The sequence below is a fragment of the Chamaea fasciata genome, unplaced genomic scaffold, assembly GCF_029207755.1.
Source record: "Chamaea fasciata isolate MVZ Bird 193981 ecotype frontalis unplaced genomic scaffold, bChaFas1.0.hap1 SCAF_1, whole genome shotgun sequence".
Classification (NCBI taxonomy): Eukaryota; Metazoa; Chordata; class Aves; order Passeriformes; family Sylviidae; genus Chamaea; species Chamaea fasciata.
The window spans coordinates 42539967-42559928 of record NW_027094086.1 but is presented as its reverse complement, the minus strand read 5'-3'; the positions used below and the strand labels follow the sequence as shown (position 1 = coordinate 42559928).

The following is a 19962-nucleotide window of genomic DNA, read 5'->3' as shown; positions in this document are numbered from 1 at the left end:
CAAGTAGCATTTGTGTGAAGCCAGATGGGGCTCCTGGGGCTTGGCAGCTCAGCTGGCTCCCAGGTGTAACTTGTCCCTGGATGCAGTGGTTCTCCACACACCCAGGGCTATGCCTGAGCTAAGACGCTGATCCAAGCTGACTCTGTCTGTGGGGTGAGTAATTTGCAATTTGGATAACACACCTCTGAAGTGTTTTAGTGGTAACTGTAGAAAGAAGGGGGCAGAAATGCAATGCAAGACACATTTTAAAATAGTGCTTATCAGTAGTTTAACATGTAATAGATTTGATGTCACTTAAATTGTTTTTTCCAGGCAAAAACTGCTTCTCCAAAATGCAGATGTTCCTGTTATCATGAAGACCTACTTTAGTCAGAAGGTGCTACTCAGTGAACATTCAGAAGACAGAGAGAAGACACATGGTTTTACAAAGATGGTTATCAGGAAGAATATCATATCTTTGGCAGAGACCTTCAGACTTGATGACCTTGATGATAAGTTACACCGCAAATCTTCGGATAATCAGGTATAGTCCATTTGGTTCACAATTAAGCACTTGGTAAGAAGCTGGTGAGCAAATGTTTGGAAATCATAAGGAAAACAAAAATTCTAAATTACTGACCTGTTTGGTTTCCCCTTTCATTTAGTCAAGGCTGAATAATATGCGGTGTTTACTTTAATAATATTTTCTTACTGGAGGCTTTTGGTCCATCCAAATGCTGCTGTGAGGTTATTTTGCTGAAATCTCACTACTGTGCTGAATAGTAACTATAACTTGGTTTCTCATTCATTTTTCTCTTATTCTTTATAGCTGAATAGCTAAAAAAATTGCTATTTTTTTCTAACTCACTCAAGATACTATTTTAAATAAACATTCCTTTTTCCTATTCCTATATCTTAACTTATTTGCTTATTGATCCTATCCTTTCTTTAAAACATCAGTTGATAACATCATCCCCCATTCCCACCCCTTCCTATTTGTTTCCCTTCCTATTTTGACTTTACTTTTATAAAAATGACTACTGACTGCATTTCTGTAGCTGTGGTTGTATAAGCTGAGGTATTTTAAGAGATTTGTTTCCTTCTTTGTGTGCCAGCACTTTCAGAAAGTAAGGCTCTTGTAAAAGCTTTATATTGGCTACCTAAATGATTCTTAATATTTGAGAAGTTTGGCCCTTCAAGTTTGAAGAGCCATGAGTGTCAACATTTTGTGTTTGCCTTATATACAATTCCCATTATAGGCCTGGGAATTCAAAAGTTACATAAATCAAATCCTAATCGCCTTTCTTGCTTCAGCTCTAACTTGTAAAAAGCTTCTACTGTGGTATTTGAAAAGCAGAACAAATTACTTGTTCCCCTCATGGCTCCTTACAAACAAACCGCTTCATTTAAAACTCGGGAGACAAGTTTTATTGCGACCACTTTGTAGACAAAGGGTAGCATCATACCAGAATTTTCTTCTAAATATTGCAAATTCTCCTTCTTTATTGGTGTATAATACTCATGGCACAGTCAGTGATACTCTGAAAACCTTTCTTGGCACATAGCTTTTTACAAAAACAGGTTTCATTGTGAAAACAGAAATTTGGCTCATGCTGCACAGAGACCTATATATATTGACCATGTTAGTCTATGCTTGCCTACAATCTTTATTGAGAGAGATTTATTTTAAAATCAAGATAAATTACATTACTCATTTAGATTAAGGCAAACTGTAGTATTCTTGAAATTTACTTTGCAAGTTTGGAAGGTTTTATTAATAAAATATGTTTTGAAAGTAGTGAAGAAATAAAGTTTTTGCTTTAAAAGTTTTCTATTTTTCATTAATCATCTAATTCTTTTACATTGAAATATTTTCCATTGAAATGTGTAAGTCTGAGGACTAGCTTACTAGTCTATAAAACTAGACACCTGTTCATTTCCAACTTTATTTGAAGGTCCAGAAGCATTCAAGATGAATTTTACCCTTTTTTTTTTTTTTTTAAGAAGAGGAAGGAACAGAACAGCAAAGAAGTAAAAATAAAACTCCATTCAAGGGGAAGAATCATAAGGTCTGATACCAGTTCTGTTTTCCTGTTGGTGTCACCTTCATCTCTCAGGGTCTGAGTTAGCTCAGTCCAGAGCACCAGTTAAATACAGGCGCACACCATGTGTGCAACTCTCTTGAGTGTTTATTGAAAACAGACAATAAATAACTGGCCAGTAGTCTGTAAGTTACTTTAGGAGCAATAAGTATTTCGAAACTGATTTTGCACTTGCAACTTCATTTTTTGTGCTGGCATTTTCCTCTCTAGCTCTGGATAATTTCAAGGTTCTCTGGAATGTTTCTCTTAATGGGTTTTCCTTCACCAGGTTCCCTGTGCTCCACAAACCCATAACAACGGTGGCTTAAAACAGCATCCCTCAGCACTGAGTGCTGTTAATGATTCTCTGCTTGAAATGGTGGAAAGCCAGGGAGCAGTGGGATGGAGAGAAGTGCAGGTACGAGTCGTTATCCAAAGGGTGTACTGTTTGCCTGCAAGAGAAGGATACAGAAGCCACACTCAAGGAAACAATCCTCTTTGTGTGACACTCATCACAAATTCACATCCGCCAAACGTTAGGTGAGTAATAAGATGTGTGGGAATTTTTTTGTTGAGGCTGTGATGTTTGAGAAACACAAGAGGAATGAGTTCAGAAACGTCATGCACTGTCTTGTGGGGAAGAAGCACGCTCAGCAAAGAAGGCTGGGCCTGTTGATGGGCATGGTGTAGTTCTTTAATTAGGTATAGTGTGACAAAGAAGTAGTCCTGCCCAGAGAAGGGAAGGATCTGTCTATAGTTTATGTCATCCACAGATGACAGGAACATTGAAAATGAATTAATGAGTAGTTAATTGAGAACATCATATACTGTTTCTTGAGTTTCACAGAATAGTTGTTGCATCCCATTTGCCTAGTTCAGTCTCTGGTATGCTATGCTAGTAAGTTATGCTTGTGCAACGGTCTTTTGAAACAAGAAAGAAATACATAGAGACACATAATGAAAGGCTTTTCTATAATGAGGATTTTGCACAGATGCTATTAGAAAAACATAGGTGTGTGCTTCCGTTGTGAAGTCACTGGAAAAAGATCCTGTTGACTTCTGAAAATCTGGAGGCCACAGCAGTTAAGATTCCTCTGCAGTAAAAAGTGTTGTGGTGTCAAAACATAACCAGCAGTGTAGAAGCATTACACGCAAACCACATGGAACATACAGCTTTCAAACAGTTGTTTTAGCCTCTTATGTTTTAGTCTTTGGATCCTAACACTGTTCTGTTTACAGTGGAGGGAATTGAGAATTGGACCTTGTTTTCTTAAATAGAAAAGACACGGCAAACAATTTTCCTTTCTGACCAATACTGAACCGTTGAATTATTTCCTTCTCCTTTTGTGATCCTCAAGGTTTGAGACCAAAGACTGATTTCAGTCTTTCTCAGCAACCCTGGGTCTGAGATAGCTGTGTGTGTTACTGCATTTTCTTCCTTTGGTTTTGCACTAACTTTTGGTTCATGCTGGCTTAAAATTTTGAATGGTAAGATATGTCAGATTTCTTTTTCACTCGGAAAGATCATCAAAGTGAGTTATAGCGGGAGAGCTTATATTAAGGTTCTAAGTTCAGCCTTTCAGGACATAAGTAAACATTTCTTCCTGCAGAGTTTGGGACTTGAATGGTGATGTGCAATTGGTTTAACAGGTCCTATTGAGAGCTCTCCAGATGTAATTTGCAATAGGCTTTGAAAAGTTTCTTCAAAGTTTTGAAGAATTTGGGTTCCTCTAAGCCACCCTGCGGGTGGATAGTGGTGTCCTCAATGGTCCTTCTTCCAGGGCTTTTGAAATACTAGAATTCTCTCAATTCTTGCTACCTTGTAAGCCTCTGGGTAATTTACAGCACTTATTGATCAATAAAATTCCTCCAGAAGGCACTTAGGAAGATTATTTGTTACTAAAATACAACCTTGGTCATCAGGAAAGTAATTAGCAACAGCCTTGTCCCTGACATTTTTAGGAGCTCTTTTACATACAATAGTTATATTGAACGTTATTTTTTTTAAAGTAATTGATTTATCTCTGGACTCCTTGCTTTGTAATTAATTCATCCTTAATATAACATATATATATCTTTTCAAAAGTAAGAGGAAAAGGACTTTATCAGCCCACATCAATATCTGGTTTTGAGGACAGTACTCCTCTGTGTAGATTTTCTTCCAGAGGGCTACATTTGATCAAATGTCAGGGCAGCTGACAGACTGTCATTCAAGTTGATTTTTTCATTTCCAGCTCTTAAGTACAAAAAGTACACTCAACTTGCAGTCTCACAGTTTGAGGTAGTTAACCTGCCTGAGCCCACACCCTTCACAGGAATGGGGTGAAAGAAAACAGAAATCTCAGATTGCACTTCTTATGTCAAACATGAAATAGAAATAAAAAATGGGAGCTTGTTGCTTCTGCGTACATGCTGTAGCTGAGTATTTTCGTGCAGTTGTTAAACTGGTCTGTTAAAAGTTTCTCAGATTTCCTAGATGTCTCAGCTCAGAAAACAGCTTGTTTGTTGTTGTTCACAGCTATCAGGCTGTTTTAGATCATGAATCAAAAAAACCAACCCACTTTCTCGTTTTCAAGGAAGAGAATGAACACTTCTTTTACAGACTGAGGAATGGAAAACACCTCTTGCTGCTTTATCAGCTGCTATTTCCATGGCTGGTAAACATCCACATGAGTCTTCTCTACCAAAAATGTCTGTCACCTGATAGTGAGCAAAAGGGTCCAACGCCCTCTGGCAGTCCTTTGAACCAACCGATGGCTTATTCTTTTGTAACTAAAAAACACTATTTTTTCCTTTTTGAACTTCTTTCTCTGAAGTAAAACTGCCAGGAAAACAAGGTTTTTATGAGGCAAGATGAGTTAGATTATTCATTGTTTCATAAACAAAAATTTCTAATTAGATTTCAAGGTAGATTAATACCTAATTGATTAGTATTTTAAACAGGCTGTTCTGTTGCATATCTTCTTTTGTAGCACTCCGTAATAACCTAGATGCTGTTGTCACAGGGAAGCATAAAAACCACCACAATAGGCCGAAGAGAAGCATGAAATTAAACATGGAGTAGGGGAAGTGATGCATTTGGTTCAAGGCATCCAGTTTCTAGTCAGAGAGTGGCAAATTGTAGGAGAAACTTCTATTTTGATTGTAAGGAAATGGATTAATTTAATTGATTAAAACTAACACTTGTGAAACATAGAAACTACAGGCCCCTATATTCATCTAGCATTTATTGTTCATAAATACACATGTGGAATATGGCCTTTTACTGATAGACAAAGGGATATGTTTGAAAGGTTGAAGTTTGCCCAGCTGAAGTATTCAAAGCATTTTCCAAGGATGCTGAGAAATCATTGCAGAGACTGAGGAGTTCTCTGGCTTCTGTTGTCCATAAATTGGATTCACATTCCCTCTATTATTGTTGAAATATTTGCCTTTTCCCCCATAACTAACTGCTCTTGCAAATGGACTTTTCATGCTGAAGGAGTTTCTTGGGGGAAAAAAAAAGAAGAAAATATGACTCGCTGTGACTGTCTGCCCATTTCCAGCATTCCTGGCATACTTTTTGCTGCCTTTTCCCCTCTGATGGCAGAGAGATACTTTTGTTAATGACACAACACATGTTTGTCTAAACCCAATTGTTTTGATTCTTTTTTGAAAATGTCCTGGCTTGCAAGTACCAAAGAGATCCCAAAGAGACTCCTGTCAACCTGAGGAGCTCACTGGCGCAGAGGTGTCTGACTCACTGCATCGGCCTTGTACTTTGTGTTCCTGGGATAAAGCAGTGTATAATTTGGATTTTGCTCCTGCCAGTATCTGTTTGTTTTGAGCAGGCCACGTGAGTTTAGTAAAAAATAGAGCTGGTCAGTTTTGTGCCTTAAAGGACAGGGCTGGTTGTGTGGCTGTCAGTGTAACTAAAATAGATGCATTTTTAGGACTATTAGGCAGTTAAACTGGTCAGAGCACTCGGAGGATTTTTGTGAGGAGGCTGGACTGAAAAGGGTGTTGTCATGAAGGAAGAACTAACCACTGCTGGTAGAAAACAATGCTAGCTATAGCTGTGAATCCTCACTTTAAAATCTGTGGCTGACTAGACAAATTTTCCATTTACTTCTCTTGGCATGTTTCGACCTATTTCCTACCTGAACAAAGCCTGCTATAGCTTTCTATTCCAAGAACAAAAGAAAAACCATACATTTACTTTAAAAATTAGTGTGATCTGCGTCTCTTGCACTAGTCATCCGTTGTTCTTTCAGTTTTGCTCTTTTTTGTGTCTTCCATTTGCCAGATCATAGAGCAGTGGAAAGGTCTGCCACCATGCATGCAGGACCCTTGGGGAGCAAAATATTTGGAAGAGCTGAGGATTTGTTTGAGTGACTGGAAGAAATAGAAGTGAGGAGAATCACATTTCTCTTTCTGAGCAGGCCCAAAGAAACATGATAGTTGCTGTAATTCATTGTGGTCTAGCAAGTTGTTGCAAGTTTCTGAGTAGTCTGTTCATATGTAATTCTTTGTAAAACAGTTTTATTGGCAAGTGATAATCCTCTAGAACTAATTAATTACTGAGTTGGATTTCCTTTTCCCCCCTCTTTTTCTTCATCTAGTGATCTTTGCTGTTTATCTGAACACAAATCTAGTCAATGGGTTAACCTGTCTGGCGACATGCACAACTAAAAGTGGAGTGTCAGATGCTGCAACTAGCATTCCAAGGAGATGGATTAATACACTGAAAAGTTGTCCCTCTGGTATGGAAAACCTACCTTAAGTTTTGTAAAGCATATTGAAATCAACAACAACAACATAAAATACTCTGGAGGTATTCTTATTTGAAAAGAGCCCAGATTGGAAAGGACTGTCATGAAAGATCCATGTTCACAGATGCTAACATCTGTCAGAATGTTTTTTGTGGCTGACTTAAATCTGTTTACAGCATTCCATTTGTTTTTTGTGTTTTTTTTCCAACAAAACATTTTAAATGGAATGGTCATAAATGCAAGTTTTAAAAAATTACATTATGTTTCTGGGATGTGATTTTTCAAGTGGAAAATAAACAGGAAATAAGTAGCTGAAATGCAGTAGAGAGTACTCCATAAACTAAAAGGTTTCTCTATTTTTCCCCTTTTCAAGTCCTTCTCTGAAGTTAAGATACCGTGCTCTTAATATTCTTGCAAAGTAGTCTAATTGCTACTTGACAGACTTATAATAGTTCTCCTAATAGCTGTGGTTCAAGCTCTAGTAACTGGTTTCTGCTTTGAAGTCTCTCTCTCTCTCTCTCATTTTTTCCCCTTTTTTTATTCACAGTAAAGACTCTCTGACACTTGGATTTTTCCCTTTTGTCTCCACCCTGCTCTATTTGTAATTCTCAAACTGGAGCCACCAAAACAGAGAGTAAGGACAAAAGACTGTTGGAAAAAAAAGCATTAGTATCACACTGTCCAACTAATACTTCAAATTGTCTTGTGTAGTTAAAACTGTAGCTTCCCCAGGCTGTTGTCTGGATAGCCCTGAAAGTCTGTTTTCCCTGCTGATGCTGCAGACAACTAGATGGAACTTGGGCTACTTCCAGTGCCACCGTAGTACAACAATTTGTTAATTTGACATTGCTGTTTATTTTTCAGTGCTAAATATTTACATAATCTTATTCTGTCCAAGGGCAAGGTGAAAGCACTGTTATCTGATATACTCTGTACAAATAATAAAAAAAAAGGACCCCTCAATGTACACCAGCATTTTTTGTCCCTGTGCTGGGAATAGGCTATTTGGTTTTGTTCTAAGATATGTCAGGGCAGGGATAAAAAATGCTGGTACAGAAAAGAGGCTCAAGAAGATGATAGCCAGCACAGACTACAAATGTGACAGGGATTCAGTCTCCTTGGAAAGCAAATGGACAGGAATAGAAACCAGCTATTAGATGGTCAATCCTCTGTGTGCAGGCTCCTATATGCATCTAGGAAAAAGGAGACACTGGTTGCTTTATTTCCTCCATGCTGAAGTGCTCAGGCTGATCAGTAAGGCACCCATGTGCTCACAGGAGACTGACACACTCCAAGCCTTTTTTTTTGGTCAAGAAGGAGGAGTAGCTCTACTAAATGTATTCCCCATGATGGAGAAATTGTAGAGATATCTGAGTAGCACAGAGAGACAGGTAAGTGGTATAGAGGCATGATTATTTAGAGCTGTGTGTTCCCCACCACTTACCGTTGTAACCATACCATTTCCCACCTCCTACCTCTGATGATCACATGCAGGGCTTTAGGAAGCTGGGGAATCTTTATTGCACCTGAACACCTCATTTCCCACTGCCTTTTGCTTCATGGCTGTATGCACCCAATTGGTTGTTTTTGAGGGACTTTGTAAATGGTGAGAATGGGAAGAGTAATGTGGTCACTGTACATTGTCCTATAACAGAGACCAGTCTAGGGAGAAAAAAGCAAACAATTTGAAAACATAATTTGCCAGCCCTAGAGCCACAATCAAAGTATGTGCTGTTGTACGTTGGGTGGTTTCAAACAGGCATAGTAATTTTCCAGCACCTGTTATTTGTCAAGAATTATTCTAAGATGGCCTACGTAAAAGATATGGAATCTTACTTGGCTTTGACCTTCCCCCTGAATTTTTGTATCTCTGAAAGTTACGTGGTTGATGGAACTGAGAGCAGAAATCTTCCATGTGTGTTTTACACCTCTACATTTCACTGACTATACAACTTCCTGGAGGAAGTGTTGAAGTTGTGCTGAAGCTCTCAGAAACCTTTGTAAAAGTCAGATTGTGTCTCTGGAATTTGTTTTCCTTCTACCATCATACCCAAAGGCAAGAACCTTTAGCAGTGATAAATGTTATAAATGCCTGGATGGAGGTGAGCTAGCAGTTAGGAGAGAAATTTAACCACCTGAATATTGCATGGAATTTCTTTCCCACTTGGGCAGGTAAACAGTCTTTGCATGCACACCCTTAAGTATCTGCAGAGGTAGTGCACGTGCAGAAAAACATCAGCACAGATTTTATGTAATAGCAATTTTCCAAAATGGAAGATTCTTAGAAATAACGTTCTATCATCAGCTTTGTAAAAGCTTCTCTTGCATATAACTGATCAATACTCTTTGGAAAAGTATTACAAACGTACTCTTTTGGGGAAAAGGAGGTCTTGAGTCTCAAAGAATCAGGAATACACAGTTCTGTGCAGATTACGGGTATGCTGTATTAATTAAGACGGACTTTGAAAGGGACAATATTGCTGAAAAATAGGCCTGGACATTAGTTTTAAGCTCTTTTACACTTTGTTTTATACAATGCAAAAGATGAAGATACAGCAAACAATGCAAATAAAACAAAGCTCCTCAAAGAAGACAGTTAGTTCTTTCAGTAAGCATTGAGGTTTAAAATTGGTATGTAAGTTATAAATGTAACAAAGTTATCTTTTGTTCACAAGCCAGTCCTTACTGGTGGCTGCTGGTTTTGTTCCATTTCTCACAGCCAAAGCCAGTCAGCAGCATCACACTGAGTGCTGTATGCAGCACACATCTGCTGTGCTGAAATCCTCAAACTCATTTCACTTAATGCTTCTACTCCCTCTTTGACTGAAGGGCATTTCACAGGATTGGGGGAAGAGCATACTCCTCAAATGGGACAAGTGATGAACAAAGGCCTGGGATCAACTTCCTATATATTACAGTTCACAGTGTAAGGATTTGAGTGGGTTGGCAGTTAAGAGAGATTTAGTTATTTTTTTAATTTTAGTCCTACAGTGAGAAAAAAAGGGATTATTTAACTGACACATACTGCCTGATATATGTTCAAAATGGTATTGTAACAAGCTGAATTTAGGTACTTGATTGGAGGTGTGTATTTGACTGCAGTGTGAACTCCTCTGGACTGCACACTTTACATGTGCCTGAAGCTAGGGGTGAATGCAAAGAGTACTTCAGAGGTGTTTTACATTTGGCAGGCTGAGGGAGTTGGGGCTGTTCAGCCTGGAGAAGAGAAGGCTCCAGGGAAGAACTTACAGCAGCCTTCCAGGACACACAGGCCTTGCAGGAAGGCTGAAGAGGGACTTTTTACAAGGACATGTAGCAATAGGGCAAAGGAGAATGACCTCAAACTGAAGGAGCGTGGATTTAGATTAGATATTAGGAAAAAAATTCTTTATTGTAAGGGTGCTGAGGCACAGAAACTGGTTGCCCAAAAAGATTGTGGATGACCCTTCCCTGGAAGAGTTCAGAACCAGGTTGGATGGAGCTGTGAATAACCTGGTCTGCCGAAGTTGTGGATTTTATCTCTGGGGCAGCAGCTTTCCCCACTACTGAATTCAGATATGATCTAGTCATGACAACTACAGATGTTCTTGTCTATGTCCTGTAACAATGGGATTATGCATTTTCCACTGCCTCTGAACAAATGCCAAAATTTGTAAATTCTGTTTGACATGAGGAAAAATGTGCAAGGAAATAATTTGATTGGAACAAGTTATGTCACATCTTCAACATGGAGCTATAAATTAACTGGCTGTATTAACATAATGTAAGTGGGAAGTGGAAGACAACGTTAGCAAAGACAACTCGGTGCCTAATCTTTCCAAAAGTGTTTTTAATTTCTTTATTTCTATTTAATGTAATGGTAAGTGGATATTTCCTTTCCAAGGGGGCTGAAAACTGCCAAAGTTTTCTTGCTGCAGCTTGGACTGTTAAGTCATGATTAAAAATATCTGGGTTAGGAGCTCATCTATACCTTGGTGCTTCTGTGTATCTAAGTCACCTTTTTTATTTGGACTGCCAGGGTTTGTGTGAGAATCTTATCAATAACATCCTGAGAAAAAAGGTATTTGAAGTGGATGCATGAATAGTTAGGAAAATCAGTGTCTCTCAGGCTGTTTATGTTTCAACAGTGCAAGTGGGAAGGGACTCCACTAAGGTTGTGGATTTTTAAGGAATCACTTGGGAATCAGCCTGTATGTACAAGAAAGGGGAGAATTCAAAGCAAAAAGAGGTGTCACATCTGGTTTAGAGGTTGCAACTTCAGCAAATCAACAAATTGCAATCGGATAATTTCTTTTTAAATGCTTTCAAGGGTTGCACCTCATAGGATAACATCTGTATGCTAGATTTAGGAAAGTCCTGATTAGACAAATGGGTTGCATTCTGTGATTTGTTTGATCCCTGCTGAATACTGAGAAGCTGTGTTTGGGGATGATCTGCCTGGTTGCAGTTGCTATTTGCGTAGTGCAAATCAGAAGAAATTTAAAAGTCATGCATTGAACAAAATCATGAAAAAGAAGAATCATGATATTTGGAAATAAGATACTTTTTTAAAAAAAGATAAATGTACTTTTGGGTATTCCTAAACTTTTTCGATGAAGAACCCCGTATTTCCTGATCAACTTTATGTGTAAATGGATTTCCGTTATAAAAATTAAAATGAAAAATAAAACCTAGGTAAGAATCTTACTTATTAATGCAGGCTTGTGGCTAGCCTGGCATATTGGATAGCAAGCCAACATGCCTGGCCTCCCTGCAAACACCTCAAGGGTTTGTCTCTGTCTGAGGTCACCTGTTGAAGTCCATAGAAACACATGGTGGCAAAGTAACTGCTTTCATCATAAAACCATTCTAACAGAGCAGATAAACAGTCCAACAGTCAGATAATAATGAAGATTTTGTGTGTGCACAGTGGATTGAGAAAAATTGCTGATTTTTGTAGCACTTCAGTATCCTGATGTTTTTGGTCTCAATTAGCAACCCTGAGATCCATGGAGTAGAAATATATGCTTTTTTTTCCCTTTTCTGTATGTCCTGGATAAACCTGTCTCTTTCCTTTTCTTTTCTGCAATTTAGTTTTGTATTTGGCACAATAAAAACGCAAGTACGGTGGTAAGTTTTGAGTGCGCCAGAACTTCCAGGTATAAAGTGTTGCTCCTCAGCTCCGTGTGTATCACTGCCCGCGTTATTTATTGTAACTGAATCTGTGACAGCACAGCAAAGTGACACTACAGCAAAACACGGGGATATATGGTAAACTGGAGCTGTGCACTGCAGCATCAGTGCAGACTGACGCTTTTCTCTCCGTGGGTCGGTCCCTCGGTAAACAGATATTCCGTGCCTCTATCCCAGCCTTCCCTGGAAGCCCAGGGCTCGGGGTTGTGGCAGGGCACACGTGGTGTGTCTCTCCCCCTGCATCCAGCCCCCAGCGCGTCTCTGCACACGCTGTTCAGTAAACAAACCCGGGGGAACCAGAGCGAGCTGGTTCAGAGCAGCCCGTTCATTCACACAGACCTCTTGGAAAGCCGTGCCTTTGCGCAGCCCTGACGTACGGGCTGAGGGAAGTGGAGAAGTTAGTATTTATGTTTTCATTAATGCTTTTTATAGCTGCGAGCCAGCTGTAGCTAGTTAGCATTAGCCTAGGACATCTATTAGCCTGCAGACCTCTTACGCAGGATAAAGGGCTTCTGATGGAAACAGAGTTGTTACTCATGGTACTCCCGGCTGCGTGTTTACATGAAGGCTGTTTGTGCTGACATAGGATATATATATATATATATATATATATATATTTATATGTATGTTAGAACAGCATGCACCTTTCTAACAAGCAACTTTGCCACGATTCAAGAGGATTTTGTATAAAAACTTTTAGTGTAGCAAATGCTGAGTTTTGCATCTTTAAATGGTGTCCTGCTCGTTTAAGAACTATTTAAATAATGCTATACAGATGCTAAAATTATTTTGTGTTTAGCTTTTGTGAATAAGCAGTATTCCTGCAAGTCTTGAACACAGCAGTTTGCACTGTTAAAGTTTTTGCTGTGAATGATGTAAGTGGCTGGCAGTAGCACAGGGTGAATTGGACCTAAGGTTTTGGTCTACAGAAATTGATGGCTCAGTTATCCTTCTCTGGTTTCTCCCAGTTTTTGCTTTTACGATTTTTCCCCCTCTTCTTCTGGAAGCTAGTTAGTCAGGAGGATATTTAAAAATAAATAACAAAAGCAACTGCAAAACAGAGAATAAGGAAGGCAGGAGAAGTTTTGTTTTTAGAGCTCCAGCATGACAAGCACCATGGTCTCTGGTATTTGCATCAATAAGACAATTTCCTTTCCTGGTGGGTCAGCATTCCCCTTACAATTCTGACACCTCCATTCATCCAGGCAACCACAGATACCTAAAGAAAAGTAGGAAAATTTGTCTATACTCTGCTTTGCATTTTTGTAGAAGGTGTGGAATGAACTTGGTGCTTTCTCACAGATAATTTAGTCCTTCTAATAGTTAAAGCTTTGAAATGGAAAGTTTCAGCACTGACTTCGGTCTCAAGTAGTTTTCTTCTTCCGAAAGTAGATTGTACTGAAGACCATCATCTCTATTCCTCCTCTTCCAACGTCTTTGGCCACTATTTGCAGTGTGTTTTACAGAGAGAAAATACTCCTTCGCCACTGTAAAACGATCTCAGCATGAATTTCCATTCCTCTTGTCTTTGTCACAGTCCTACCGATTGCCAGTGATGAACTCTTTTCAGTTCAGGGGAATTCAAAAAGCTCATTGTAAAAAGCTTTGTTTGCCTCTTTAAGCCTAACCTCATGAAAGCGTTGATTACATCATGTCAGAAGTATACCTTTGTGGTTCACCAAAAGAAGCTTTATAGTACTATTCTTTCTCATCTGCACAACAGAATCTGTGAAACTGCTGAGTAGCCCCACATGCCAGTGTCAACTCACATGGTTGAACTATGGTCTTACCTAGACAGAAAGTCGAGTTATCTCCCAAAATTGAATCACTTCTAATCTTCTGTTCAGATAGATTTCCTCCACCCATCCATTTAGGTACACCACCCTTAATGATCCACTTGAGAAGAATGTGACAGGCTCTTGAAAGCCCTGTGAGGCTGTGGAAGAGCAGCTCATGAATTATGCGTGTTCGGTGCCTACAGCCTTAGCCTCAAAATACAGGTGGGAAAACTTTTGTCGGCAGTACCTAGACTTCCCTACAGATCGTGTCTGTGATTTGGTTCTCTTTTGCTTTTACAAATATGGTCAAGGCTCAGTTCGTTCTAATTTCAAAGTCAGCTGGTCTTTTGAGCACCAGAAGAATAATTTCTTACTCGGCAATTTCAAGCTTTGATTGCTCACATTCTTCCTTGTAATGCAAACCAGCAAAATTGTGTTGGAATGTTTTGCTCCATTTGTTCAATCTGCTGGAAACTTGTTTGGTGTGATCTGATAGACGACATTTTTGTTCATTTTTACTATTCTACTAAATGCTTCCTAAGCATGAATTTCTTTTCTGCAGAAGGAAATGACCTATGCAGTGTCATCACATGCTGGCCCTTGGGCTTGTTTTGGACTTACTGTTCAGCCATTCAGAGTCCTTGCTCATTTGTTCCTCATTCTCTTGTGACTGAAACAAAAACCTCTGCGCAAGAACTTAGTTGGAGGAATGTGGATAATTGGGAAAAGCAGTTTTACCAAACCAAGTTTTCCCACAAAGACGGCTGGGACAACCAGCACCGTGCTGCTAGCTTTGGGTGTTGTGGTCACAGATCATTGTACCAGATACTGTATAGACCATGTAGCCTAAAAAGCAACGTCTTTCTCCTCCAAACATTTGGCAAAGGTGTTTCTAGTGCTTTCTCTGAGTTCATACTTCTGTGTCATCTAACTGAGCCCGGATAGATCCTGACTGCCCAGTCCTTTCCCTGAGTCAGTTGCTAGTTGTCCTCAATTTTTGGTTTTCATATATGGCTAGTTTTTCCAACATGCAAAGAAGATATGTTTGAGGGCAAGGAGGTATTTTTAACCATGGCAAGGCACCTGGTTACAGCATGGATTTTCCCATTCTTCAAATGCTATGACAGTCTAGAATAGTACATAGTAAGTCCTGTAACGAAGTGAAATAATTTTTACTAAATCTGGCAGATTTTTCACTTATTTTTTGGATGGATTTTTCTGATTGCTTGAGGACGGTCTTTTTCTTGTGTGTTCTGTCCATAGGGTCCTAATGAGGCACATGATATGTGGGAGGCATGGATAAGAGAGAGATACAGCTGTAATTTATGTCATCAGGCAGTACTGGGTTGACAACTACTAATTTTATCTAATCTATTCACCATATACCTTACTCCTCATGCTGAGTAATTGCCAGAAACTCCCTTCTTTGGCCCCTTTGCAGAATGTTTAATGCATATTTTCTCTCTGTGTATGTGTGTGTATTGTGTTAGTGTATTTAATATCTGAGAAATAATTGGTTTGCATGCTTGAAAAAAAGAAATTGTCTTGGGGTTTAGATGTACAAATGGAATGGATACTGAAGAACAGGGAGCTTTAATGAGGTATTGGAATTGGAGACCTTGTTGGTGTGTTTTGGAAATCCATCCATGCACAGTACAGCTCACTAAAGTAAAGATAAAACAACGGAAAAAATGAATAGTGATTTCTTTAGATTATCTACATGGCCTATTCTTCACGTGCACACACACACAAACACACAAACATTTACTCCATCCATCTGCTGAAACTTGCTAAAAGCATGTGAGCAGTCTAAACAAAGTGCTGCTTATCTCATGTCCCCAGTGTGATGGGGCATGAACCTGGTTAAGGTTTCTAGACATTCTGTAGTAGTTGGAGCATGTGCCTTATGGAAAAAGAGTGAAACAAAACAACAGGAAGATTATTCATATGGTCTATTTACCAGTAATGATTTTTCATTTCTGTTTTTATTTGGAAGTGCTGAGTTAAGATTTCAGATTAGTCTGAATTGATGGTCTCTGCCAAGATTAAAGTTACAGTGTCTATAAACCAATTGTCACTTTATGGTTGCACACTGGAAACTGTCAAATAGAAACGTTTTATATACCAATGACAGACAATGTCTGAACTACTCCCTTTGCCCTCCACCCCCAGTTACAGGGACTTCTAACCACCAGTTTCCTTCATCAGTTAAGTCCCATTTTCTCAATCACCCACATTTAAAATTTAAAAACTCAGACATCTTGTTCCCAGCAGTACTTCTAGTTTGAGTCTCTTCTTGCAATTAGTCAGATTCACAGGTTTTCTTCATCCTATTGTGAAGAAAATGTTGGCTGACCAGTCTTTTCCAAGTGAGGAAGGAGGAGGGAAGGCAATTTTGGAGGAGCATTTCCATACTGGGCACTTTAGGTCAAGCATGAATGTACAGAAAAGTGTTGAAATCTTGAGAGAAGCTGTAGGTAGTAAGCGAGAGTGATGGTCTTGTTGGGCAGCTTCCTTTGGGTGTTGGCAGGATGGTGATTTATGAAAGATGTGTAGGGTTAATTCTTTTAATGAGCAAGTGCTCAACTACTCTTCCAGTCACTGGCTCTCCTGGCTTATGTCTGCTAAAATATCCAGTAGGGAAGTGGGAAAATTAAAAAGAAATCCAAAGGAAGTTCTTTTTATTACAAAATTAGGACAATTTTCATTTTCAACATAATTAGTTCTGAAAATTCGGAACCTTCAACCCATGCCTGCCACTCCCTTCCTCCACTGCCCCAGTAATGCAGAAAAATGCAGGTAATCATAGTTTCCCTCTTTGGTGAGGCTCACCTGTGTGCAGAATTCTGGAAGAGATGAATGCCAAATACGTGGGGTGCACATCTAAACTCTGGTAATTTCCCACGGTAAAACTATTTTGTTATTCTCGTCTGAAGGAGTTATAGTTTAGCTGGGCATTAGTAACAGAAACTTGTTCAGCGATATCTTGTCCAGTGTTTTTCCCACCAAATGATTTCTTGTATTACCTTTCTTCTGCTCTTGGTCTAGGTTCTAAGAGTTTTCTATTCATCTTCTTAGCAGCAGCACTCAGTGGGTATCACACACTTCCTGACAAACCCCTCTGCTTCTGAGAGATGGGAGAGCAGGAAGAGCACCAGAGTGTGCTTGTGGAGAAGGCAGGAATGCCAGTGCTGTAGTGAAGTGGAGCAGAGGGGATGTTTGGGTGAGGGCCAGGGTGGCCATGGGGAAATGTGACCCCACTGGAGACTGCTGTGCTGGCAGGACTGAGCGTGTGTGCAGGAATAGAGCAAGAGCCCAGAAAACATGTGGCTCCTGCTGTTGCTGAACCCCATGCTGCCAAGTCTCCATGAAGGCCTCTAGTGTGGGTTCAGTAGCTTCTGGCAGCCGGGGGCTCTCTCTGCATTGCTCATTTGTCCTTTGGCTAGAGCTTGCAAAGCACAGCCCCCTCAACAGCTTATCACATGTTCTGCTCCTCTCCCTGCAGCTCTCCAGTAGCACATGGCCTTTCTCCTTTCCCCTACTTTGTGCACTGCTTAGTGTGTGACCTGCTATTTCAGAAAGCCCTACGGTTCGCTTTGCTTCTTAGCGCATGTAAGTGCACTCCCTTCCCAAAGAGCTAAAAATCTCTTCTTTTTAAGACCTGACAATTAAGGTGATTACAAAATAGCTTGAGGGAGAATGAATTCAAGTTACATCACTGGGACCATGCAATGTCTCAGCAAAGACTAGTTCAGCTCACCGAAGTGTGTTTGTAAGCATGTGCGGTGTTTGTGAGCTGGAAGCAACCCCTGCCTGTAGGTAGCCTGATATTTTCCACTATGAAAAATTCTTGTGACCTTTTATTTGCAAAACTGTTTCAACTCCATTGTTTGCTGTAGACGTTTGATGTTCAGAGGGGAATGCCCTCGAGGTGGGAAAATGACTTGTTTTCTTTGGCAGTGGCTACAGCTGGCTCTACCATGGAAACAGTTGGCGTTGGAAAGAGAGGAGGAGGAGAGAGATAAAGGATAGACTTTCCTCCTCCAGCCTGAGAGGTTCATGCCACCCCAAGCAGGAAATATTTCAAGATGCAGGACAGAGAGCTGAAGTAAAGCTGTTCCCAAGCCTTCCTCCCAAATGGCATAAACCACACTGTTCCAGCTCCCTCTGTGAGGGCATCACATGATATTTTCCATATGTGTGAAGCAACAGGTGGGTGGCACTTACCTGTAGCCTGACCTGGGGCTGACAGAATTGCTCTTTCTTACCCAGCAATGGGACTCAAATGTCCCCTGATTCAAACAGGACTAGTCTGCTCAAGCTGTGGGCCTGCTAATACAAACAGACATTCTTTAACCATATGTTGAGAGGCACAGGTGCAAAATACTCAACAGAGATGAAATACCGGATTTCTGCAAAATATATATATGTACTGAAAACTGAATGTGTCATCTGTTGATTTCACAGCACTTAACCCTATCACCTTCAGATTCTAAACAGGAAGGTTTAGTAAGTTTTATCTATATCTGGGCATGAATTATTAAAAAAAAATAAAAACAACAACAACAACAAAAAAACCCAAACAAAAACCAACAATCCACAAGAACACAACTTAGGATATGTGTGGGCTTATATACATATATGTTTATATGAATGAATGATACATATAAACTCGGTGTTTACTCTTTCTAGGCTCATGTTTTTTTCCTAGAGCTGCACAGCCTGTTGCACTTTTGGTTTTTTGGATCAGGCTCTCCTTTCCTTTTTCTGCTGTTTCATCAGCCATGAATTTCTGTTTTCACAACACAAACTTGAGATCTCTATACCAGTTTGCAGCTAGTATATATTTATTAATGGACTTTAAAGTCTTACCTTTCTCTGTCTCTCTCCCATGCTCGGTGTTATACAATAGAAAGAGATGAATATTGCTAAATAGTTACTATTTGTTTGCAGAATTGATGTAGCATGTAAAGCAAATAATTACACATACAAATAGTCCTGGTACTCGCAGCTATTTCTCCTGCATACGCACATGAGGGATTTACACACTTGTAAGGTCATATTTTGCTTACATAAATGATCTTATCTCCTTGCACCCTGTGCCGTGTGGTATTCCAAACATTGCGGGGAACATGAAAAATGTCAATAGTATATACAAATCATTTTGGCATGTGGCATACGGTATAGACCAGTTGCAGAGCATGTGGAATAGGGCAGTACAGTGATCAGAATTTTATTCAGGAATTCGTATTTCTTTTGATTGTTTCACGTTTAAAGTAGTTTGTTCATTCAGGGTGAATAAAAGTTTTCTCTGAACAATTAAAGGGAGCTGGGCTAAGGAGGTGCTTCTCTGAAAGGAGCTGAGAAATTAGAAGAACCCCAGAAAGAGGCATTGGAGGAGGGAAGAGAGTCAAGGAATGTTGGACAATGTGGGACCACTTTTTAAGGAGTTCTGCTAGAACTGCAAAACTGCAGGACTCACTGACACTCACCCCAAGATGAGACCAGAGGGTGGGCTTGGGACCAGCATGTTCTCTTCACCCTGTGGGGAAAATATAGAGAGGACACTCTAGTTCTTGGATCTCATACAGGAAAATAAATCCCAGAATGTGTTAATCTGGGGGGAGTGGGAAAGGGAGGATAGGAAGGAGATGTGGGAAAAGAAGAGGAGGAGATGAACATTCATCTTATTTATTGTGGTTGTGAAGGTGTGCCTAGGATTGGTTGATGGGGATTAGATTAGGTAGCAATTGAGTAACAATTAATGAATCAGATAATCATTAATTCTGACCAGATAATGACGAAGGGTAGGAGAAACTGTGTTTAAACAAAGGTGGTTTTAGTTGAGTGCAACTATCTATTACTTAAGGGGGCTGGAGGGAGGGGGCAACTGGACATTGCCATCTTTGTCAAGAAATCCTTCAAACACCAATTTAGCCATTTTTTCATAGTGGACTGATCCAAGATCTGGCCCTGCTTCCTTTTTGTCCCGTCATCTACTCTCTTAGAGGTTGTATGCACCTTCATTGCTCAAGTCTGTGGGTTGCTGGGATTTTCCCACTTTAAAAACACATCTCTCCATGTTACTCTCTTAAGTTGATACAAACCACTGGCTTACAAAGAGTAAGTAATTCTTAATAAGTAACTGAACCCGCTCCTGAATAAAAGAACATTTTAAGCTTATCTAGGTATGTTACAAGG

The 19962-nt window shown here is 39.7% G+C and overlaps 1 protein-coding gene across 2 annotated transcripts in view; it reads left to right on the top strand.

Moving 5' to 3' along the window:
- SPIDR (scaffold protein involved in DNA repair) overlaps positions 1-19962 on the top strand; it is a 195419-nt gene that overhangs the window by 126346 nt on the left and 49111 nt on the right. For both annotated transcript variants that reach the window (XM_066181678.1, XM_066181668.1), the window contains exons 9-10: positions 313-523; positions 2350-2600. In XM_066181678.1, the coding sequence (XP_066037775.1) occupies positions 313-523; positions 2350-2600 (462 nt within the window). The remainder of the gene's footprint in view (positions 1-312; positions 524-2349; positions 2601-19962) is intronic.